Source organism: Phyllostomus discolor, chromosome 12, assembly GCF_004126475.2.
Source record: "Phyllostomus discolor isolate MPI-MPIP mPhyDis1 chromosome 12, mPhyDis1.pri.v3, whole genome shotgun sequence".
Lineage (NCBI taxonomy): Eukaryota > Metazoa > Chordata > Mammalia > Chiroptera > Phyllostomidae > Phyllostomus > Phyllostomus discolor.
Genome location: NC_040914.2, coordinates 28,222,660 through 28,247,252, shown reverse-complemented (window position 1 = coordinate 28,247,252; position 24,593 = coordinate 28,222,660). Strand labels below are relative to the sequence as shown.

General features: G+C 48.7%; 1 protein-coding gene across 1 annotated transcript; it reads right to left on the bottom strand.

Moving 5' to 3' along the window:
- Window positions 1–313: 313 nt before the first annotated feature.
- On the bottom strand, window positions 314–24,326 carry LOC114510795 (zinc finger protein 420-like). The gene is made up of 5 exons (XM_028529280.2): window positions 24,023–24,326; window positions 16,219–18,263; window positions 7,431–7,499; window positions 3,795–3,921; window positions 314–2,585 (listed from the first exon to the last, which is right to left on the bottom strand). Exons 1-5 carry the CDS (start codon window positions 24,054–24,056, stop codon window positions 892–894), a joined length of 3,969 nt encoding a protein of 1,322 aa, XP_028385081.2. The 5' UTR covers window positions 24,057–24,326; the 3' UTR covers window positions 314–891.
- Between the last annotated feature and the right edge of the window lie 267 nt (window positions 24,327–24,593).

Here is a 24,593-nt window from a genome sequence, read left to right as displayed (position 1 = left end):
GTTGGTTTCTGCAGGGGGGGTTCTTGTCCCCATCTCTGAGGCCGAGGATCTGGGCCCTGCCTCTGGTCTGACCATTTCCAAGCCAGGAATCCAAGGCTGGGAGGGGCAGGTGGCCTCATACCTGCAGCAAGATTGCTGGGCCCCTGGGATTTGGATAAAGCATTCTTGCCCACTGGCCCCAAATGTTGACACTCATTTTGACAGGACAACTGGTACCCATACCTTTTGCACGTGATGACTGTTTAAAATGACGTGAGTCTCAAATCAAATGTTTATTATATATATATATTTTTAACAGACCACTATGAGAAACTTTGGCATCTGAAGTGATGACTTTTATTCCCTAATGGTGAAAAAATAATTTTCTGCTCTCATGAACCACTTGGCAACTTCTACTGTTGCAGGGAAACCAGAGGCTGGGTGTAGGGGAAATGAGGACACCCACAGATAGCGATAACCTGACCTCTGAACTAAATCCAGGCATGTGTGACAAGGGGAGAATGTCTCCGTGGAGCCTACCTCCTGACTTCCTTTCTCCTCCCATTCCTCCATTTTACTATCCAGGAGATGGAGACCCAGAGACACTAAATGCATTGTCTAAGCTCTTACAGCAGTTTACTGCAGCTAGATGATGAGTCACAGTGCCCTGGCCACATGCCCAGATATTAGATCTATAGGGGGACTTCCTTTCCATATGGCCTTGTGGATGCACTGGAAGCAGCTGGTGTACATGCCGTGGCCTTTTCCCATATTGCCAAGATCCATATGGGTAGGACCTCTATTGAGTCCTACCCAGGGGCTCCAATGTCAAGTTTAGCATTACTGCAAACACTCAGAATCCATCTATTGGGTGTGGATTCTGAAATAGCATACCTGCCCCTTTCCCCCCAGCTACGTGTGCATCCTCCTCTGGTGTTGTGTGAGGTTGAAGTTCCGGCTGAAGGTTATCCCGCAGTTGCCACACTGGTAGGGCTTCTCTCCCGTGTGGATCCTCCGGTGTAGGGTAAGTGAGTAGTTCCTGACGAAGGCCTTGCCACACTGGCTGCACCTGAAGGGCTTCTCACCAGTGTGGATACGCTGGTGCAGGATGAGGTAGGCACCCTGGCTGAAGACCTTGCCACATTGGCTGCACTTGTAGGGCTTTTTGCCAGTGTGGCTGGCCTGGTGAGTAGCCAGGGACGAGGGCCTTGCGAAGTGCATTTTGCAGATGGAGCACTCATAGGGCTTCTCCCCGGTGTGTGTCCTCTGGTGCAGGATGAGGTGCTTGTTCTGACTGAAGGCCTTGCCACAGTCCGAACACACGTATGGCTTCTCCCCAGTGTGCACACGCAGGTGCTCCATTAGTGAGGAGTTCTTGCTAAAGGCCGTGCCACACTCCCCACACATGTATGGCTTCTCGCCAGTGTGTGTCCTCTGGTGCACGATGAGGTACTGTTTCTGGCTGAAAGCCTTCCCGCAGTCCCTGCATGCATATGGTTTTTCACCGGTGTGCACACGCCAGTGCTCTGTGAGTGAGGAGTTCTTGATAAAGGTCTTGCCACACTGGCTACACTTGTAGGGCTTCTCCCCTGTGTGGATACGCTGATGGATGGTGAGGCACGATTGCTGGGTGAACTGCTTTCCACATGTGGTGCAGGAGAAGGGCTTCTCGCCAGAGTGGATTTGTTGGTGCCTCTTCAGGGATGAGTTACAGCCATAAGCCTTGCCACAGTCCCCGCAAGCATATGGCTTCTCCCCAATGTGCAAGCGCTGGTGGATGGTGAGGCTTGATTGCCAGGTGAACTGCTTCCCACACGTAGTGCACGAGAAGGGCTTTTCCCCGGTATGTGTCCTCTGGTGCAGGACAAGGTGCATTTTCTGGCTGAAGGCCTTCCCGCAGTCCCCACACACATATGGCTTCTCCCCAGTGTGCGTCCTTTGGTGCAAGATGAGGTACGTGTTCTGGCTGAAGGCCTTTCCACAGTCCCTGCATGCATACGGCTTCTCCCCAGTGTGTGTCCTCTGGTGCAAGATGAGGTTCCTCTTCCGGCTGAAGGCCTTGCCGCAGTCCCCACACACATATGGCTTCTCTCCTGTGTGGACACGCTGGTGGATAGTGAGGCATGACTGCTGGATAAACTGCTTCCCACAAGTTGTGCATGAGAAGGGCTTCTGCCCAGTGTGGATTCGTTGGTGCTTCATCAGGGATGAGTTATAGCCGTAAGACTTGCCACAGTCCCCACACTTGTAGGGCTTCTTCTCTGCGCAGAGTTTAGAGGAGGGACTGAGGCTGGAAGTACCAGAGTTCTTCCCACTCCTGGTGAACGGGTGCATCTGTGATTGTCTTGGTCCTCCCAACCTCTGTGGGGCTGGCATAGAGCTTTGGTGGACAAAAGACTTAAATTCATGACTTTCAGGGGCTAATGCTTCAGATGTGTCCAACTGCCCCAAACACGTCCCTGGGGCCTCCTGTTGACGCCCAACTTGGTCATAATCCTGGGTACCATTCCTTGAGGGTCCTTCCACCACCATGGCAACAGATGGTCTATCTTCCCAATCTTCCTCCTGTGGGTCTGATTCTTTCATGTCAGGTCTAGTCTCTAAGTCTGAGGGGAGAGGGAAAGATGATGACACACATGTAGTTAACAGAGCTGGGGGGGAGGGCCTTCCCAAGACAGGACTAGGCACAGCCTGAGAATAGGGGGCACACTGTCATGTGGACGGAGAATGGAAGCAATAAGCTGTGACAGTGAGGTTGAAGAAGGCGAATAGGAAAAAAAAAGGGTGAATAGAGAGCAAGAAAGACCCCCTTGGGAGTGGAGACAAAGGTAGCCAGCAGAGCTTAGAGCTGGGTGGACATAACCCTGAAGAGAAAGAAGAAAGTGGACTTGGAGGAGCGGATCAAAGGATCCTACAAACCCAGTGAGAGTTCACTGCACCAGCCTCCCCACTACCAGCACTCATCCTCTACTCCGTCAGCCACCTGTGATTCTTAAACCATTGAACTTTATTACAAATGATAAAGTAGCAGCTGACTCACTTGTGGATATGCTGGTTGTCCTCTGTCTCCGCACTGGCCAGCTAAGCTCCCACCATCCTATGCTGCCCAGGAGCGTCCTGGCCCTGGCAGCTGGCTCCTCATCCCTCCTATTTGTACACTCATCCCCCACTGCTGAGCAGAGCCCCTCCGATCCCCTCTTTGTTTGTTCTGTGGGTTCTTCAATCTCTGTTTCTAGCCTAGTAGGTTGTCATGAGTTCCAGACTCTGCATATGGACCTCAGGTTCATCACAACATTTTATTTTATTTTTAAGATTTTATTTAGAGAGAAGGGAAGGGAGGGAGAAAAAGGGGAGAGTATAAGAGATTAGCTGCCTCCTACATGCCCCCGAGTGGGAGACCTGGCCTACAATCCAGGCATGTGCCCTGACTGGGAATTGAACTGGCAACCCTTTGGTTCACAGGCTGGCTCTCAATCCATTGAGCCACACCAGCCAGGCAAAAGGTTTAAAAATCTTTTATAAAGTGCAACTCCATACATTTCTACATCTGTGAATTACATGCTCATAAGCTGTGTTCACATTTCTATCATTCATTCGGTCTTTTCTCGTTTATTCCTAGGAACTTTTTATATATTTACAAACCTCTGGTGGCCATACATGCGGTAAATATACTTCCCCACTTCATTACCTATCAAGTTCATTTTTAGCTTTGAGTAATTTGAATGTCCTACCTAGTCAGATCTGTCCATCTTTTTTATTTCTGGGTCATCCTGAAGTGACAGGCAGATAGTAACGTGGTAAAGCTGCCCCCTTACCAAGCGAGACCAGGTTCCAGTAGTTCTCCATCATCACGTCCCTGTACAGGTCCTTCTGCACAGGCTCCAGCTGCTGCCACTCCTCCTGGGTGAAGTCCACAATCACATCCCTGAATGCCACCGACCCCTGTAAGAGGAAATGCACACCACTCACCACAGGGCCCTCCTCACAGAGGTGGGAGACACAGCCATAAGGGCTGAGAGGATCAGGAAGGCACACAGGATGCACCTGACGTGGTGTTGACAAGGTTCAGAGCTCTGAAGGTCCTGACCAGTCAGTGTCCTTGGTGCCTAAGTCACTAGATGGTCCTCAAAGGGACAAATAAACTATGGGGCTGTTCACCAGGAAGACAAACAACCAATTAAAGAAGAAAGGCCCTGAATAGACACTTATCCACAGAGGACACATAGATGACCAACACATATGAAAAATACTCAACATCACTTATCGTGACAGAGTGGCAAATTTAAACCACAATGAGATATCACCTCACACCTGTCAGACGGAAGCTCCATAACAAAACCAGAATCTAGTCAATTTCATCCTGACAGTTGCCTGAACAGCAGTAGCTCTAGGGGGCGTCTGGGAAGCTGGAAGGTGTGGTCTGTGGTTGGGTCCTTGCGGGGAGATTCCAGGTGGGGGCAGGTGGGTCAAGACCTGAGGCTTAAATGACAGACAGAGCACTGAGGACGCAATGCAATGACCCCGTGAATGAAATAAATGTGGCTCAGAGCATGGTGGACAATAATGCAATGATGACAATGACATCACCACAGCAGTAACACCTGTTACTAGGTGGTTCCTCTGTGCCAGGTTTTAGTCTAAGCCATGTTACCAGTTCAGTTTCATGTTGAGCTCCTGTGTTGAAGTGCTAACCCTCAGCTCCTTGAATGGGACCTGATTTGGAAATAGGGTCATTACAGGTGGATTGAGTTAAGATGAGGTCACACTTAAGAACTGTGGCCACCTAGATAATGGGACATCTGTCCTTATAAAAAGGAGATATTTGGATGCAGAGACATGCACACAGGGACACACCATGTGAGGATAGGAGTTATGGTGCCATGATCCACAGGACCAAGAGAAGCTGGGAGAGACACTGGCAATAGACTCTTCCTTGGTGCATTCGCCCAAAGGTGGTGGGTGTGATCACCGTGTGGGATGAGTAGAAGGTCAAATGATCAATGGTTCTCTCTCATATCGGTGTTTCTCCCTCTCTCCCTTCCTCTCTCTCTAAAATCAATAATCATGTCCTCAGGTGAGGATTAAAACAAGAATGAAAGACAGGAATATTCAGAATAGGCAAATCCTGAGGCAAAGAGTAAATGACTGGTTACTAGGCACAGGGAGTTGATAGGAAGAATCTAGAGCGATGCTTTGTTTTCAGGGTGATGCAAACACAGGGTGGGGCAAAAACAGGTTTACACCTTGTTGTATGGAAAAATATAGTAATTAATAAACCATAATATAAGAATAAACTCTGTGTTTCATGTACTCACAACTGTAAACCTACATTTGCCCCAGCCTGTATTCTGCAATTGAATGTGGCGATGGTTACACAACTGAAAGCCAGTGAATTGTACATGTTGTAGTGTGTGGGGTGTATCTCAATAAAGTGTTAGAGGACATGAGAAACCCAAGCTCATGGGTAAGGGAACTGACACGTTTATACAGCAAAACAAGTTCCAGGTGGATAGAAAAGATTCAAAATCCACTGAGCCACACCAGCCACGGCTGGACTTTATAAAAATTATGCAATGCTTTTGGACTTAAGAAATATAAAGGTCTCCTGTTCAATACCCAGTCAGGGCCCATGTCTAGGTTGTGCTTTCAGTCCATGGTTGGGGCCTGTATGAGAGGCAACCGATTGATGTTTCTCACATTGGCATTTCTCTCCCACCCTTTCAGTCCCTCTAAAAAATAAATAATTAAAGTTGGGGGGGAATAAAATAAGCCGAATAACAAAAAGCAAACCAGGAAGAATATTCACCACAAAAATGTACATACTCCCTCACTCACACTCTTTTTTAAAACCTTCAAGAATGCTAAGATTCCTATAAACCAGCAAAGGATAGGATAATTTGCCCACCTGCAGAAATGGCCAATAAACATTTTCTAAAAATCAAACCTCAGTAATACCACAAACAATGCTACTCGGAAAGAGTACATGTGATACATCAGTTGTCACCTACTGTGTAGAAGGTTTATACCACTTGTCACTTACATCTAGTGAACTGAATAAATACCCAAACAAAGGCCAAAATGAAACAGTGGCAGCCCCTGCTGCATGCTGCTGGGAGAATAACCTGTCCCAACCCAGAACTATGAAGACTTCTGAAAGCCCTTAACAATACCCACCTCCACCTTCTTCTGCAAGGAATCTCCCCTAAAGAAATCATACAAAATGCAGGGGAATGTTTCATGCCCAGCCCTGGCTGGGTGGGTCAGTTGGTTGAAGCATTTTCCCATACACTAAAAAGTTGCAGGTTCAGTCGAGGATTGGGGTGCATGTGAAGGCAACCCGTTGATGTTTCTCTCTCAGTATGATGTAGCTCTCTCTATAAAAATCAATGAACATATCCTCTGGTGAGGTTAAAAAAAAAGATTTATGCCCAGCAATACATTTAATTTATTGATTTGAGGGAGGGAGAGAATTTGTTTTTCCACTTAATTCATGTATTCACTGTTTGCTTCTGGTATGTGCCCTGACCAGGGATCGAACCCATAACCTTGGTGTATCAAGATGATGCTCTAATCAACTGAGCTATCTAGCCATAGCCATATATATTTTTTATTGTAAAATATATTTCTTATATAAAAGAAAATTTATAAAAATACCACAAATAAGCTTTGAACACAGGCAGTATTGTAGCCAATGAGGTTTACCTGAGGTGCGATTATTTTTAATTGAAAGCTTTCCTCTGGCTGGTGGGACTCAGTGGATTGAGTGCCAGCCTGCAAACCAAAGGGTTTTCTGTTCAATTCCCAGTCAGGGCATATGCCTGGGTTGTGGGCCAGGTTCCCCCAGTAGACGTGTGAGAGGCAACAACACATAGATGTTTCTCTCCCTCTTTCGCCCTACTTTGTCTTCTGCCAAAAAAATAAATAAATAAAATCGTTTAAAAAAACTTTTCCCAATACCCTGCCATGACAACTAGAAATACAGTTGGCACTGACAATTTTGGGCAGTCTCTACAGAGACTGGAAAAAAACCCCCAGTAAAACATAAAACATCACGGCGAAAGCCAGGGTTATTATGGGTCCCTGTCCCCAGGCGTCCTCCTCCCACTCCTCTCCAGTCCCCTGGGCATTTAGTCTGCCCACTTCTGAGGGTCCCTTGTCCAGCACATGCTTCCCAGGGCATCTGTCACAATTGTAGAATGGGTTTAATTGCCCCTTTCTAGGTGTATGCCAGAGTCTCCTGAGAGCCCCCTTAGTAGGACAGGTCACTCTTGAGCTGCCCTGTCCCTTGTGGTTAACAAAAGCTAGTGTCAGGACAGTACCTTCCCTCCTGATGGTAGAAATAACCCCAGGAGACCAGGCCAAAGGCCTCGTCACCAAGGGGACCTGGGGGGTCATCCATTCACAGATGTTTGACTTTTAGGAAGGAGGTGCAAAAGAGTGTCATGACTCACCAGGGCCTTCTTGGTTAGCGGCTGGGTGGCCATCCTTTTGCTGACCATGGGGACAAGGAAACAAGCAGGCTGTGTGCAGGAGCAGAAAGAGACATACAGTGAGAGACCAGGTCGAAGCTCAACCCACAATGCAGACAAGACAGACAGACATGCCCACTAGAAGACAGGCAGACAGGGACATGCACACACGTTCATACTGAATGCATGGGGGAGGCTATAGCATCCAAGGCACTGGACACCATATGATTTAATCATCCTGACATCCTACAAGGTATGTACTATTCCCACTCACCCCATCTCACAGATGAGGAAACAGAGGCCCAAAGATATAAGCCACATGCCTGAGATGACAGAGCTGGGACTGGTGTTTGAATGACTAGGTCCAAGTCCAAGTGTTAGCTGTCTCTCAACTGCACAACCCACACCTACACCCTGAGACTCCCCAACACACACATGTGCATCCATACTAACAGTCCCAAGACCTGGATGGAGGAACAGGACCCCCTTTACCCCCTCCATTGGTCTGAGTGCAAGCCCCAGAAGACACCTCAACACTGCCCCCATACTCTGGGTCTCCCGGAGATCTCATGGGGTTACTGTGAGGCTTAATGAACAGATACATGTAAGGAGCCTGGAGCCATATAGCACAAAGTAATACTCAGTTCAGCCCATGCCAGGTGGCTCAGTTAGTTGGAGCCTCCTCCTGTACACCAAAAGGTTGCAGGTTCAATCCCAAGTCAGGGTGGATACCTAGGTTGTGGTTTTGATCCCCTGATGCCTGGTGGAGTTGCGTACAGAGGCAACTGATGGATATTTCTCTCTTCCTCTCTCTGTAAAATCAATAAACATAAAAATGATGTTTATTATAGCACTGTTCCTAGAAGCATAACATCAACCAATCAATGAACAAACAAGCCCTGGATAGGAGGATAGAAGACTGGGTGTCCAGTCTGAAATCCCAGGTCATCTCCAGGAAACAGGAGTTATGTCCCTCAGTGAAGTGACTTCATGCTGTTTTAAGCAAAATTTAATTTTTAAAAAAGATTTTATTTATTTATTTTTAGAAAGGGAAGGGAAGGAGAAAGAAAGAGAGAAACATCAATGTGCGGTTGCTGGGGGCCGTGGCCTGCAACCCAGGCATGTGCCCTGACTGGTAATCGAACCTGTGATGCTTTGGTTCCCAGCCCACGCTCAATCCACTGAGCTACGCCAGCCAGAGCAGAATTTTAATTTTTACAAATGTATTCTTTCTGAACTTGTGGTCTCTGACTCCTATCGCTGCACCACGGGGCAACAACATGGGCTCCTTTTGCTGGACATGGTACCACCTGAGCCAACTCAGGAGTTATAGTGGGCCAGTGACTCCTGGAGTCACTGGAGGAGTTACAGTGGGCCAGTGGCTCCTGACACCTGTAAGGGTCCTAAATATAATTTTTAAAATTTGTAATAGAAAAAGCCCATCTAATCCAACCTGGACTGCATTTGTCCACACAGCAATACAGTCACAACTATAATTTAATCATTTAAAAGGAGGCCATGAAGGCACAATGGCCCTAAAGTGACATGTGCATAGGGCTAGTGACCTCTGAACCCTGTGTGGCCTCAGATCAGTGGCTGCAGAGCCAGGGGTGGCAGCTGCTCTTGCTCCTGCTCCTCTGTCTAAGCTTTCTGGCATTTCTTTCTGTCCATTGTTTCTAAAGGGAAACAAGGATTTGCCATCTGTGGGGTGGTTAGGGTGGTGGTTCTGGAACCCGGATGCCTGGGTGTTGTGTTGGGAGATTCACTTAAAGCCTCTGAACCTCGGTTTCCCCATCTGCAAAATGGGGATGGTGAGGATCCCTACCTCAGAGTTACTGGGAGGCCTATGAAATGCCCGGAACCATACCCTGAGCACCCAACACACCCTCTCTGAACAAATCCATCCAGGTCGGCATGGGGCAGGGTCTCGGACCCTCTTCCTTAGCCCCACACCTGGCCTATCACACACGTCCTGCCCTCCCACGGCCAGGGGGCAGAAAGAAGATGGGCTCTGGGGCCCGCAGGCAGGCAGCTCCACCAGGCAGCCTGTCCAGGAGGGCCCTGTTCTCCACGCTCTCGGGAGGGCACTCCCGACGCACGCACCCACTCACCCGTGTCAGCAATACCCAGAGACAGAGGCGCCGGTGCACACAGACAGGGGAAGGCTCGGGCAGGAGAGACGCACCCCCACACGCACTGACACACTGACACCCAGTCCACAGGCAGGAGCAGAGGAAGAGACCAGACATAGGTGGACACTTGGATGGCGCCCTCACAGGGAGACACCGCGGAAGGAAACAAAGGCAGACACGCACACACGTACGCACAGAGGGACCCCGGAGAGACAAAGACAGGCAGCTGACACACACAGGAGCAAAGGGGGGACACAGGTAATTTCGGACACACTAGCCCTGACAAACACGGAGACACACAGAGACGGCCTGGGAGTCTTAGCCCAACACACAGACGCGCGCACACACAGCCCCAGGGACCACTTTCACCCTCAGGACCCCGCCCAGACCCGCACACTTTACTCCCGGCCCCGCCCAGCCCGCAGCCGAACTCACCGCAAGGCAGGCTTCGCTCTGGAAAGTGATCTGGGCCCACTAGGCCCCCCGGCCGCTCTGCGCCTGCGCCGATGGGTAATTACACTTCCCAGAACTCTGCGCGCCGCCGCCACACCCTCCGCTTGGGCCTCCCCGCCCGCTCGCCGGTCTTAGTGGGACAGACCGCAATTCCAGGAGCGGAGGCTTTGCTCCATCTCCCAGAGGAACACGCGGTACCACGATCCAGAAGGGATTCGTGAGGGATTAGGGTGAAGGGCGCGCACGGGAGCAGGGAGAGGGCCAGGCAGGAGCGGGGTGGGCGGAGGGAGTGAGGGACGTGGAACGGGAGGTGAAGGGGAGAGGGGTCCGGGAGACGCGGGCAGGGGTGGGGAGCCGAGGGAGCTGCACAGGAGGGAGGGGAAGGGAAATTCCAGAAAAAGCGGGGCACAGTTGGAGGCGGGAAAAGAAGCTGTAAGACCTCTGCAGACGTCCTGCCTCCAGACGGGGAACCTGTAGTCATGCTGACTTGCAGAAAAGTTATAAAGCGTGCGGAGATGCAAATGATTATAACCAGCAAAGAAGTAGTAGCACTTCGCGTTATGTGCCAGCCCCTGTTCTGGGCGTGTTATAGTTACAGAACCAAAGTGGGGGTTCTGCTGCCTGCCGCCCCCAAGAGGCAGACTCTAGGGGCAGAGGCTGGTGAGAAAGGCAAAAGGTTTTTTCATTCAGACGCTACAGGGTCGGGGAGAATGGCAGACTCTTGTCCCAAAGCCCATCCCCTCCGGCAAACCCGAGGAAAAACCCAGCTTCCGCAGCCCAACCAGAACAGAAGGCCGTGTCCAGAGTTCCTGCTTCCACTAAAATTACCGCCTTTTGGGAACCTTAGGTGCAGCGGAGCAGATGCCCAGGCACCTCAGCTCGCTTCCGGCTGCTGTCCAGTTTCAGGCTCCCTCCTGCAACCTGCAGGCCCCTACATTGCCCAGGCTGCTTCCAGGGCCACGAGGTTCCACCAGACACACTGGCTAGTACATTCGCCAAGTGCGCAAGAGAGCAGCCCTTCCTTACCCTGAGTTTATATTAGTTTGAGGTGTGGGACGTTCTGAATGCCCAATGAACTTCTCAAAGTTCAGCATGCTCCATTAGGGTCCAATCTGGGACCAGTCCCCTCTTTTCCCTGGGCTAGTCTGACCAGTCTTCCCTCCAGCACCATCCCCTGCCTACATTCTGTCTACTATGTCAACCCAGGTTCTGGTATCCAATTTTTTTTTTTTTTTAAGATCGGAGGTGAAAGGCAGAGGAGGAGGGGAAACATCAATATATGATTGCCTCTTGCACGCCCCCTACTGGGACCTGGCCCGCCTCCCACGCAAGTGCCCTGACTGGGAATCGGACCACTGATCCTCTCAGGCTGTTGCTCAATCCACTGAGCCACACCAGTTGAGGCCGTATCCAATTACCTTGATAGCCTTGTTAGCATTCAGTGCAATACTTCCTCGTGCTGTCATCTTGCCCAGGGCAGGGGGATCACTAGGTGGTTAATACAGTAGCTTGGTTTCGCAGGCAATGCACCCCGCCCACTGCCTTACCAAGGCCTCAGTGATTGGAGATCTCTGGTGGACCTTCTGCCTGCTCCCAGCTGTACTCCCCTCTGGGCGTTTGGAAAACATTTCTGTGGAAATAATTTATCCCCCAAAAAAGGAACACAAAGATTTGTCAGGATTCAGGATGATGATTCCTGTGGCACTGAATAATTGGGAGAGTGCTGTAGTTATATGTGAATTATTGGCAAGGTTTCAGTTTTCATGTCAAAAGTTGAGGGTCACAGGAAGGACATTATTGTGTATTATAAAACTACAATATGGCTATATTTTATGCTAAGTCCAATTATAAACACTTGAATTCAGGTTTCAGTGGCATTTTTGGTGGGGGGGGGAAATGACATGAAGCCTTGCAATTTAAAACTTTCTAAAAATCCTTTCTCACATGATCAACTGTGTAAATTGTAAACCATGTTTGTTATTTTAGGATCACATTAGCTGGAGAGACGAGACAATCACCTCTTGTTAGGTTTGGCCTTGTATTATGCAGGTCTGGGGTGGTGCAAAGTCTTCAGGAATAAGCCCCTGGCATAAAAATCCAGCCATTCTGGAATTGGTGAATGAATGGACGGACGTGTTTGTTCTTCTCGAAGATCTGGTCACCAGGGAACTCACAGCTGCCCCCATCACTCAAGATAGACATTCATAAAACATCCACTATGTGTTAAATACTCCAAGAGCCACCTGAGGTGTGTCCCCTTCCCCTAAGAGGATAATTTCCACCTTTTTAAAGAGCAGGAAGATTTCAGGGTCTGCTTAGAGCTTTTTTGATCAGCTAGACCCACTGAACTGTGGATCTTCCCTACATTTTCAACCTTACATGGAGTTGTTAGCCCAGTGGGTTTTGATATTCCAAGCTCTCTAAAGAAACGGGAACTCATATTATAAATCTTTTTTCTTTATTGGTGTCTACCTTGCTTTCTTTAATTTCATGTCCATGACGGCAAAGAGTGAGTGAGCTGAATCAAGTCCTTCTGTTGCCTGGGTGCAGCCAATGGCCTGCCCATTTGAGTCACCCACGATCATGGAATCCCAGTTGGGTAAGACTCTGCAGGGAGACCATGCCATGGGCAGGGGATCTGTTCTTCCCACTATGGACCTGGCCCAGAAGGCAGGGCTGTATGGCACCAGGTAAAGACTCCTGTAAGGATCACTCCACAAGAAGTATTTACTTCATTTGTTAAAATTCTCATTTATTTGAGAGAGAGAGGGGGATTTGTTGTTCTACCTATTTATGAATTAATTGGTTAATTCCTGTATGTGTCCTGACCAGGGATGAAACCCACAACCTTGGTGTATCAGAGTGACTCTAACCAAGTCAGCTACTTGGTCATGGCCACTTTTTTTTTCTTAACAACTATAGAAAATTAATCCCACTGTGTGGATATATCTAGTTCTTATGATCCCACCAACTATCAGACATGTAAGTTATTTACAGAAGTGACCATTTGAGATCCTGAGACCCATGTGGAGAGGCGCAAACTCAACTTGTAAAGGAAACCACAAGGATTTCATGAAACCACCCAGGGCACTCAGCTCCCAATGACCTTTTTGTTTCATTACTACTGAAAAGTTCTTCAGTTTATTCTGCAGGACAAAAGAATGATTGAAATGAAAAAAACTCACCTAGTTGCCTCAAACCTTGAAGACTCTAGTCACCTGGGGTGTCTGGGGTGCAATGGAGAAGGGCAGAGTTGCCAAGTCTGCTCAGAGAATACAGACCTCCTCCCCACCCCTCCCACAGGGTGTTTCTGTCACCTGACTCATGGGATAAGACTTCTAAACACAATCTTTGTAAATCAAATAACATGTATTTTTTAATTGATTGATTTTGGAGAAACTTAGGGGAGAGAGATCAATTTGTTGTTCTACTCATTCATGCATACATTGATTGTGACCTGACCTGGGATCAAACCCACCACCTTGGTAGATGGGGATGATGCTCCCACCCACTGAATCACCAGGGTGGTCCTGGTTTGAGGGCAGGCGGGTAAGTACACTGTTCTCTGCCCACAGCACCATTTCAGTAAATTAGCAACTGTACTGCAGTTAAGAAACATGTATGTGAATCAAGGGGGCCAGACACAGAGAGCACACAGTGAATGATAGTAGTAAGAGCCGTTATGTTCAGTTCGGAGGGCCCGGTTCACAGATAATGTGGCCAGGATTCTAAGGGCTAATCCACACCAAGTACTTAGGACAGACCCAAAGAAGTGCAGTTAGTGGTATTGTTGCTGTGGGCTTTTAAAAGGACCCATCAAATTTCTAAAACACAACAGAAGCTTTAGAATATATAGTAAAAATAGCGAAGGCTTTATTCATTAAAATTTTTTTCTTTTATTGTTTCTAGTGAGAGAGGGAAAGACAGGGAGACAGAGAGGAAGAGAATCATCAATCAGAGACAGAAACATCAATTGGCTGTCTCTTGCTGGATTCACGACCAGGAACCCACAAACCAGGCATATGCCCTGACTGGAATTGAACTGGTAATCTTTCGGTTTGTGAGATGATGTTCAAACAACTGAGTCACACTGGCCAGGGCAAAAATAGCTAAGGCTTTAGAGCACCATGATCCAATGCAGTAGCCAGAAGTAACTATGAAAATTTAAATGAATTAAAATTAAAAACACCAGGGCACATACAAGAATCAACCAATAAATGCATAAATAAGTGGAACAACAAATCATATCTCCATCTCTCTCCCTTCCTCTCTCTTTAAAATCAATTAAAATTAAACAGGTAAAAATTTAGTTCCAAGGCTGCACCTGCCATATGTCAAGTTCAATGCCCCTTGTAGCCAGTGGCCCCCATATGGACAGTACAGACAGAGCTTTCTGTCCCTGCAGAAGGGCTGGGGGCAGCCCTGCTCCAGCGGGTCCCAGCACGTGTTGTAGGAACCGTGAGTGAATTAGCTCAGGAAACCCACCTAACACCACAGGGCAGGTTTCCTTACTCAATCTCCTTACAGACGAGGGTACGGGGCTCAGAAAATGCCCGCACTGGTTGGAGCACACAGCTGGGGTGTGAGCCTGGGCAGACCTGGTGCCAGAGTTCCTGCTCCCAACCCGTTCTAGTCAGTCACCCACTTCTTCCTGATCTTGCAGTGCTGCTGGAGCAATTCCCCTTCCTTTTACCTCATCTTCCTCCTGCCCCTTCCCTTCCTTCCTTTTCTTCTTTCCCTTCTCTTCTGCCCCCTCCTAGCTCCTCTCCCTTCACTTGTCCCTGCCCACCATGTCCCAAGCTGGGGTGGAGAGACTGGGGGAAGAAGTGGCCATGTCCTCCCTGCCACACAAGAGCAGACTGAGCTCTCCCCAGGACAGAAAGCTGCTGGAGCCCCACCCACACTCAGCAACCATTGAATCCCTTGGACACGTTCACGGGCTCTGGGGTTTTCCTGGCAGAAAGCATCAGAGCTCTCAGCCTTAGTTTCCACAGTGGAAATCCCAGGATAATAACAGGACTCTAAGTAGTAGTTATTGACCTATTAAAAAATACTTTGTTATTTTGTCCTTTATAAAGCACCATTCTTATATCATTTGCTATACATTATTGCTAATATATCGCTCTCATCAATAATGATGCATAGATTGGATAGCATGCCTGTCTGACTGAAGGCACCTTATTTTTGCAAGAATTCCAGTCAGGAGGGGGTGGGTGGGGGACAGATCATGACCTGAGAGAGGATTCTTCTCCTGAAACTGAAAGAGCTCTATGGGGAGGGAGGCTGATTTGCAGGTTTTTTTTGGGGGGGGGCCCTTTCCCTCATCTCTGAGACTGAGGATCTGGGCCCAGACTTCTAGTCTCAGCATTCCCAAGCCAGGAATCCAGGGCTGGGAGGGGCATGTGGCCTCATATCTGGGGCAGGATTGCTGGGATGCTGGGGAACCAGTGGGGAATTTGCACCTCCGCCCACCAAGCGTTGACACTCATTTTGACAGGACAAAGGATAACTGTACCTTTTGTACCTGCTGACCGTTTAAAATGATGTTAGTTGCTATTACATAAAAGTTTTCTTTAAAAAGAATTTAACATACCACTATGAGAATCTGGCATCTGAAGGAATTACTGTTACACCTTAAGTCTGAAAAAAACATTCTTTCCATCATGAACCACTTGGCAACTTCAACTGGTGCAGGGAAACTGGGGGCTGGGTGTGGGGAAAACGAGGACACCCACAGATAGCAACACCCTAATCCCTGGACTAGATTTAGCCCTGTGTGACAAAGGGAGAACGTCCCCATGGAGCCCACCTTCCCTTCTTCCTTTCTCCTCTCCCTCCTATGCTTTACTATCCAGGAGCTGGAGACCCGAGACACTACATTGGTGCAGACAGAATAGTTTACTTGATCTTGGTCTGGAGCCATAGTGCCCTGGACATGTTCCCAGATACTAGACCTGTATGGGGGCTTGCTTTCCACAGAAGTGTAAGCAGCTGGTGTGTATGGTGAGGTCTGTCCCCAGCACCCACATCTCTAAGACCTAACTGCGCAGGACGTCTCTTGCATCCTAACCGTGAGTTCCAATGTCACCTCTGTCACTGAGGCACGGGCTCAGGCCCCGCCCATTGGGTGGGGATTCTGAGATCCCACAAACCTTCCCCACCCCCACCCCTACTGGTGCATCCTACCAGTGCATCCTCCTCTGGTGTCGGGTGAGGTTAATGTTTCCACTGAAGGTTTTTCCACACTTGCCGCACTCATAGGGCTTCTCTCCCGTGTGGGTCCTCCGGTGGAGGGTGAGTGAAAAGTTCCTGATGAAGGCCTTGCCACACTCACCACACCTGTAGGGCTTCTCACCAGTGTGGATGCGCTGGTGCTCAATGAGGTAGGCGCCCTGGGTGAAGGCCTTGCCACACTGGCCGCACTTGTAGGGCTTCTTTCCAGTGTGGCTGGCCTGGTGTGCCACCAAGGAAGAGCGCCCAGAGAAGTGCATCGGGCAGAGGGAGCACTTGTAGGGCTTCTCCCCGGTGTGCACGTGCTGGTGCTCCCTGAGTGAGGAGTTCTTGCTAAAGGCCTTGCCGCACTGGCTGCACTTGTAGGGCTTCTCCCTGGCGTGGCTGGCCTGGTGTGCCACCAGAGATGCACGTGCAGCGAAGTGGTTTTGGCAGATGGAGCACTCATAGGGCCTCTCCCCAGTGTGCACACGCCAGTGCTCCTTGAGGGAGGATTTGTGGCTGAAGGCCTTGCTGCACTGGCCGCACTTGTAGGGCTTTTCACCAGTGTGGCTTGTCTGGTGTGCCTGCAGGGACGAGCGCGCCACGAAACGCTTTTGGCAGATGGCGCATTCATATGGCTTCTCTCCCGTGTGTACGCGCAGATGCTGTGTGAAGAAGAAGTTCTTGTTGAAAGTCTTGCCACATACACTACACTCAAAGGGCTTTGCCCCCATGTGGATGTGCTGGTGTTCGATGAGGCAGGCCTTCCAACTGAAGACCTTGCTGCACTGGCTGCACACGTACGGCCCCTCACCCTTACGGGACCCGTGGTGCAGCATGAGTGAAGAGCTCTTGTTAAAGGACTTGCCGCAGTCTCCACACTCAAATGGCTTCTCCCCAGTGTGCGTCTGCTGGTGCTCCATCAGGTGCACACTCTGGCTGAAGGTGCACCCACACATGGTGCACTTGTAGGGCTTCTCCCCGGTGTGCGTCCTCTGGTGAATGATGAGGGTCACACTCTGACTGAAGGCCTTGCCACAGTCGCTACATGTGAACGGCTTTTCCCCAGTGTGTGTCCGTTTGTGGTTCCTAAGGTGCACATCCTGGCTAAAGGCACGCCCACACACAGTGCACACATGTGGCTTCTCCCCAGTGTGTGTCCTCTGGTGCAGGACAAGGTGCATTTTCTGGCTGAAGGCCTTTCCGCAGTCCCCACACACATATGGCTTCTCCCCGGTGTGTGTCCTCTGGTGCACGATGAGGTGCTTCTTCCGGCAGAAGGCCTTGCCGCAGTCCCTGCATGTGTACGGCTTCTCCCCTGTGTGCATGCGCTGGTGGATGGTGAGGCACGACTGCTGGGTGAATTTCCTCCCACACGTGGCACATGAGAAGGGCTTCTCTCCAGTGTGGATTCGCTGGTGATTCTTCAGGGATGAGTTATAGCTGAAAGCCTTGCTGCACTCCACACACACATAGGGCTTTTCCCCTGTGTGTACCCGCTGGTGGATGGTGAGGTAAAACTGCCGGGTGAACTTCTTCCCACAAGTGGTGCAAGAGAAGGGCTTCTCCCCAGTGTGGATTGGTTGGTGCTTCATCAAGCACGAGTTATATCTGAAAGCCTTGCCACAGTCCCCACACTTGTAGGGCTTTTTCTCTGCACAGAGTTTGGAAGGAGCATGGAGGCTTGAAGTCCCTGAGTCCTTCCTGCACGTGGTGAACGTGTGCATTCCCACTCCTTTCAGCTCTTCCGATCTCAGTGGGGCCAGCTTGGAGCTTTGTTGGACAAATGTCTTAAATTCACAACATTCAGGGGCTAATGCTTGGGACATGTCCAACTGCCCCAGACAGGTCTCTGGGCTCCCCTGTGGACACCCCACCTGGTCACGCTGTGTCCCAGCCCCTTCACAGGTGGAACCATTCTTCAGTGATTCTTCTGCCACCACCACAACAGATGGTCTGTCTTCCAAAACATCATCCTGTGGGTTGAATTCTTTGATGTCAGGTGTAGCCTCCAATTCTGAGGAGAGGGGAAAAGAGATGATGACACACATGTAGTTAACAGCACTCAGAGGGAAGACCTTTCCAAGATGGGACAAGGAACAGCCTGAGAGCAGGGGAGAAACTGTTGTGGGGACAGAGGGAGAAGGGAAGCAGCGGGCTGAGACAGTGAGGCTCAGAGAGGGGAGTAAGAAATGTCCCCCTTGGGATTGGGTGCAAAGCTGCCCAGGGGAACTCAGAGCTGGGCAGACAGAACCCTGGAGAGAAAGAGCAGGAAGGCGGGCTTGGAGGAGCTGATGGAGGCCCCCACAAACCCAGTGAGAGTTTATTGCTCACAGCTGCTGGCTTCCAGGCCTCCTCCTGTACTCCACCAGCCACCTGTGCTTCGCAAACCATTGACGTTTATTACAAACAATAAAGTAGAGCTGACTCTCATGTGGATGATGCTGGTTGTCCTCTGTTGCCCCACCCCCAGCCAAGCTCCCACCTTCCTACACTGCCCAGGAGCAGCTTGGCCCTGGCAGCTGGGTCCAGACCCCTTTTTGCATACTCATCCCTCTGTGCTGACCACAGCCGCTCAGTCTCCTCCTGAGTGTGGCCAGTGGATTCCTCATCTCTGTTTCCAGCCTAGGGGCTGTCCTCAGTTCTGGACTCTGTACCTGGACATCAGGGTTCCTCCCAACATTTCAAAATCGTGAGATCTTACACAAAAATCTCATTAAAAACAGGAAGATCTGTATCTGGCTGGTGTGCCTCAGTGGACTGAGTGCCAGCCTGCAAACCAAAGGGTGGCTGGTTGGATTCCCAGTCAGGGCACATGCCTGGGTTTCGGGCCAGGTTCCCACTAAGGGGTGCGTGAGAAGCAACCACACGTTGATGTTTCTTTCCCTCTCCTCCCTCCCTCCTCCTAAAAATAAATAAATAAAGATCTCTTAAAAAATAATAATAAGAAGAAGATCCAGCCACGTGGAGCCCTCCTTCCTTGGAGGCAACAAAGAAAATGGGAGTCGTAAGCAGCTGTTCCCATTCTCAAATTTATGCCACCACAACCCTGGAGTTTGAGTCCTCTGCCTGAATCAGGGGAGCCCAGATTTCAGTCCCTTCTTTATGCTGACCCCTCCTAAATGGATGCCCCATCCCAGACCCCTTCTGAGCTCTGCTGAGAAATAATCTGGCCAAGAGGCCAAGAGGCCTACTGGGCGCCCCTCTTGGGTATCACAAACATAATGCATTTGATGTGAGACTGTGATTTTGGAATCTCCAGCCCCAAATAATAAGAAAGGCTCACCAAACAGACTTAGGTGAATAAGTCAGATACACAATGACCGATACTATATGATTCTGTTCATGTGAGGCAACTAGAATCGTTGAATTGATAGAGACAAGAAAGGAGGACATGGGTGCCCGGGCTTCATGAGGGGGTGAGGAGTTGTTTGGAGGGGACAGATTGTCAGTTGGGGACAATTAAAAGAGTTTTTGAGATGGATGGCGGTGATGGCTGACCAACGATGTGAATGTACTTCATGTCACTGCACTGTACACCTAAAAGTAGTTAAATGGTCAATTTTATGTTATGCATATTTTGCAACCATTAAAAAAGTAAAAATTTTTTAAATTAAAAAAAAAGAAAAGATTCACTAGTCATCCTTGGCTCACCCCTTCCCTCCCACCGCCCAGATTGTTAACAAATGCCACTGCACAGGAGAACACCTTGAATTGGACCACACCGATGCACCACCACCACCACGGCTGCGATGCAGTGGCCTCCCCCACTCTCTACAACCCACTGTCCACTCTGAAGGAAGAGGAGCTCAGGAGTCAGACCTAACCCTCCAGCACCTTCCCAGTACCTAGGAGCCAGACACAACTCCTTTCCCACTATCCCGACTCCTCTCCACCATCCAGCCCTGCTTGTCTTCAGTTTCCTTTGATTTTCTTGTGCATACCCAGTGCTTCCTGCCTCAGGGCCTTTCCACCTACTATCCCCTCTGCCTTCCCATGGGTGCTCATCCTCGAGCTTCAGTGAACCTTTGTGCCCCACAGGGAGGCCTTCTCTGTCCACCCTATGGTGGAAAGCAGCTCCCGCCTGCCACTCTCTCGCTTGCATCATTGTGAGTGATCATTATGCACTCTTCCCAGATCTGCCCACTGACAGATCCAGCAGCAGGAGGTGAGCTCCGTGAAGACAAGGTCACACCAGTCCCCAGCTCCCACAGTGTCTGGCACATGGGAGGCATCTCATAAACTTTCACCGAGCATTAGTCATGGGCTGACATGGTACAAAGCAGCCCTCACCGCATGCAAGTAGGTGCTGGTAAGATTGTATCCATTTTACAGACAGGGAAAACCAAGGCTCTGAGAATGGAGCCACACCCTCAAGGTCACCCAGCACATGGTCCATGGTCCATGGTCTATGACACGGTTTAACCCCTAAATCACTATGTGGCCACGTACCACTGTCCCATTCCAGTGGAAAACATTTGACAAATATATTAGGTAGAAGAATGATCCTGGTTTTGTGGCTGTGAGGTCTGGGAGATGTTGGGTGTTAGACCAGATGGTGGATTGGGACATGGAGGCCAAGGGTAACTTTCCAGAGGAAAAAGGTAAGGAGGGTGATGGTGGGTGTGTTTTGGGGCCCATGGGTCTGAGGCAAGCTGGGGACAGAACTGGCCTGTGGCTGCAGGGACTGAAGAGAGAAGTCTTGGTTGTGAATATGGTCTGAAACTGGACTTCAGCAAATTGCAAATTTCTGCTCAGGCACAAGATGGTGCTGGGGCACCTGTGTGCACACATTCAAAGGAGGCAATGTGACTTCGGGTGGGAGGCACACAGTGTAGCATACAGATCGTTTATCCTATAAATACACACTTGAAATCTACACGATCCTATTAGCCAATGTCACTCCAATAATTTAATTAAAAAAAACAGTGATGTGAGCCCCTTTTAATCATTCACAGCAATTAACTGAAAAGAAATGGAAGGACTGAATAAAGAGCTAAAATTCTAAAACTCAGAAAAAACAGGAGTAAATCTTCATGGCCTTTGGTAGGGCCAATGGTGCCTCAGATATGATACCAAAAGCACAAGCAACATCAAAATAAACTGGACCCCATCACCATTAAAAACATTTGTGTTCCAAATGATGCCACTGAGGAAGAGGAGTACCACAGAATGGGAGAAATAGTTACAAAGTACATATCTCATAAAGAACTGCCACCAAGAATTAACAACAAAAGAATATACAAAGAACTTTCAAAAGTGAATAATAAGGAAACAAACAACCCACTAAATAAACAGGCAAAAGACTTGAACCAGATACTTCACCAAAGAGAATATACTGACAGCAAAGAAGCACCTGGAAAGGTTCTCAGTACCAGCTGCAAGCTGGAGTGGGGTAAGACTGCATACCCACGAGAATAGCTGCAGTGAGAGAGACTCAGCATGTTCAGTTCTGACAAGCACAGGGAGCAATGCAATTTCGGCTGAATGCTGGTGGAAATAAAAAACAAGACATCTGCTTTGGAAAAAGTTTGGCAGTTTCTGAAAAAGTTAATTATGCACCTACATATGACCCTAAACATTCTCAACAGAAAGGACAGCATGTGTTTGAAATTCTAGAATAGGCAAATTAAGCCACAGTGACAGAAGGCACGCCAGTGTTTGCCAGGAGATGGAGAGTAGGGAAAAGGAAAAAGAAATGTTTTAGGCTAATGGATGCATTCAGATCACGGCAATGCTTTCCTGGGTGTGTGGGAAGGTGGACCCCCATCCCTCAAAATAGGAATAGTCTTTTGGAGGGCAGCCCTTAGTAGTGCAGGCTTCCCCTAGGTGAGCATTCTAGGAACCCAGCTGTATCAGTGTGCCGGTTAGCATTGTTGTGTGAGGCTGCATTTGGCTTCAGTGAATTTTTCCTGAAGACTCCTTGAATGAGTTTTTCCGTTTCATGATGGGTGATTTGTAAAAGTAGCCTGACCCAGTGCCACATTCTCCCTATTCACCTGATTTTGCTTTAAGTGGTTTCTTTCCCTGGATGAGAAAAGTCCTCAAAAGAAAATGTCTTGTTGATGTGGAAGAGGTGAAACAAAAAATGGCAGAAGCCCTAAAAGGTATCAAAATTGATGAGCTCAAACCTGTTTTGAGTCCTAGCTGGTATAGCTCAGTGAATTGAGTGCTGGCCTGGGAACTGAAAGGTCACTGGTTCGATCCCCAGTCAGGGCACATGCCTGGGATGCAGGCCAGGGCACCAGCTGGGGGTGTGTGTGAGAGGTAACCTATCTAATTTTCTGTCCCTCTCCTTCTCCCACCCTTCCCCTCTCTCTAAATGGAATAACATCTTTAAAAGAAAAAACTGGTTTTTTTAAATTAGTTTTTAAAGATTTTACTTATTTATTTTTAGAGAGGGAAGGAGAAAAAGAGAGAGAGAGAGACATCAATGTGGGGTTGCTGGGGGCCGTGGCCTGCAACCTAGGCATGTGCCCTGACTGGGAATCAAACCTGCGATGCCTGGTTTGCAGCCTGCGCTCAATCCACTGAGCTATGCCAGCCAGGGCAGAAAAAGCTGTTTTGAGCAGTGGAAAAAAGTCATGATAGTGTATTGCATCAAATGGAGAATGCAGTGAAGGTGACTGAAGTTTAAACAAGTAAGAGTATAGACACAACTTTTTATAAATAAATTCTGATTCCTTTTGGGTCCTCCCTCTTATACAGATATCAAAATGCATCAAATTGTTCACATTGACTATGTGAAGTTAACTGTAGGTCAGTTAAACCTCCACCAAAGCTGTTAATGAAATGAGACCATACTCCAGTTCTGAAAGTTGGCATTTTTCCTGAACAATGTTATCCAGTGACATCTGTGTCAGTGACTACAAAGGGCGCTCACTGTTGAAGAGCACCGTGATTTCCATCATATTGCTACACCCCGATTTGTTCTGGCAGTCTCGTAGGTGGGCAGCTAGGGCATTTCTTTAGATTTTTCTTCCTTTGAAAAATCTGCACATGTATAGGAAAAATGTTAAAGGATATATTCTAGAAATAGAATTGTTTAAAGTTTGGTTGATAATGCCAAACTGTCTTCCAGAAGAGTTGCCCCAACTTCATGCTCCTAAAATGAAGAGGCCCTTTCCCTACACCCTCATAATACAGGATGCTGTTACTCTTTCTTTTTTTAAGACTCACCTGAGTATTTGCTTATAGAGGGAGTAAGGGCTTGGGGGCGGGAGGAGGCAGGGAAGAGAAATACTGATCAGTTTCCTCCTGCATGTGCCCGAACTGGGGATCAAACTCACAACCTAGACATGTGCTCTGACCGGGATCGAACCCACAATCTTTTGGTGTATGGCACAACACTCCAGCCAACTGAGGTAGCCAGCCAGGTTTGTTTTCTTCTTCAGCTCTGTGTCCTGCACAAGCGAGAACTGTATTAATGAGAATCAATTGGTACTTCTTTGACTATCAGTACGATTTAAACATTTTTTATAAAGTCTAACTCCATGCATATCTACATCTACAAATTGCATGCTCATAAGTCTGGCCCAACTTTCCATCATTCATTTGATCTCTTTCTTATTTCTAGGAGCTATTTATGTATTTATAATCTTCTAACTTTCATACATGCAATAAATTCTCTTCCCCACTTCATCACCTATTAACTTTATTTTTAGCTTCAAGTCAGTTAAATGTCTTACCTAGTAACATCTGTCCCCCTTTTTTTTAATTTCTGTGTCATCCTGAAGTGACAGAGTGATCAATAACAAGAGGAAGCTGCCCCCTTACCCAGCGAGACCAGGTTCCAGTAGTTCTCCATCATCACATCCCTGTACAGGTCCTTCTGTGCAGGCTTCAGCTGCTGCCACTCCTCCTGGCCAAAGTCCACAATCACATCTCTGAACGTCACCAACTCCTGTAAGAGGAAGTGCACACCACTCACTGCAGGTCAGGAGACTAGGCCAGAAGGGCCAAGAGGATCAGGAAGGCACACAGATGCACCTGATGTGGTGTCCACAAGGTGTGGAGCTCTGAAGGGCCTGGCCACTCAGTGTCCTCGGTGCCTAAGTACACTGGATGGTCCTCACACAGGAAAATAAACTATGGGGCTGTTCACAGGATGGCAAACAACACAACTCAAAAACGTGCAAAGGACCTGAATAGACACTTCTCCCAAAGAGGACACACAGATGGCCCATGGACATATGAAAAAACGCTCCACATCACTAATCATCAGAGCTGAGAATTAAACCCACAATGAGATATCACTTCACACCTGTCAAACAGAAACCCCTGTAACAGACCTGCAATCTGGACAATACCATCGTGACAGGTCTGAGGAGCTGAAGCTCTTGGGAGT

Excerpts from the sequence above, each read along its gene's own strand:
- LOC114510795 (XM_028529280.2), bottom strand. The coding sequence starts at position 24,056 with ATGATGGAGAACTACTGGAACCTGGTCTCGCTGG. Across the intron at positions 18,264-24,022 it reads CTGGAACCTGGTCTCGCTGG|AATTGGAGGCTACACCTGAC; the intron begins GTAAGGGGGCAG and ends CCCTCTCCTCAG. Across the intron at positions 7,500-16,218 it reads ACCAGAGGAGGATGCACTGG|CCTGCTTGTTTCCTTGTCCC; the intron begins TAGGATGCACCA and ends TCCTGCACACAG.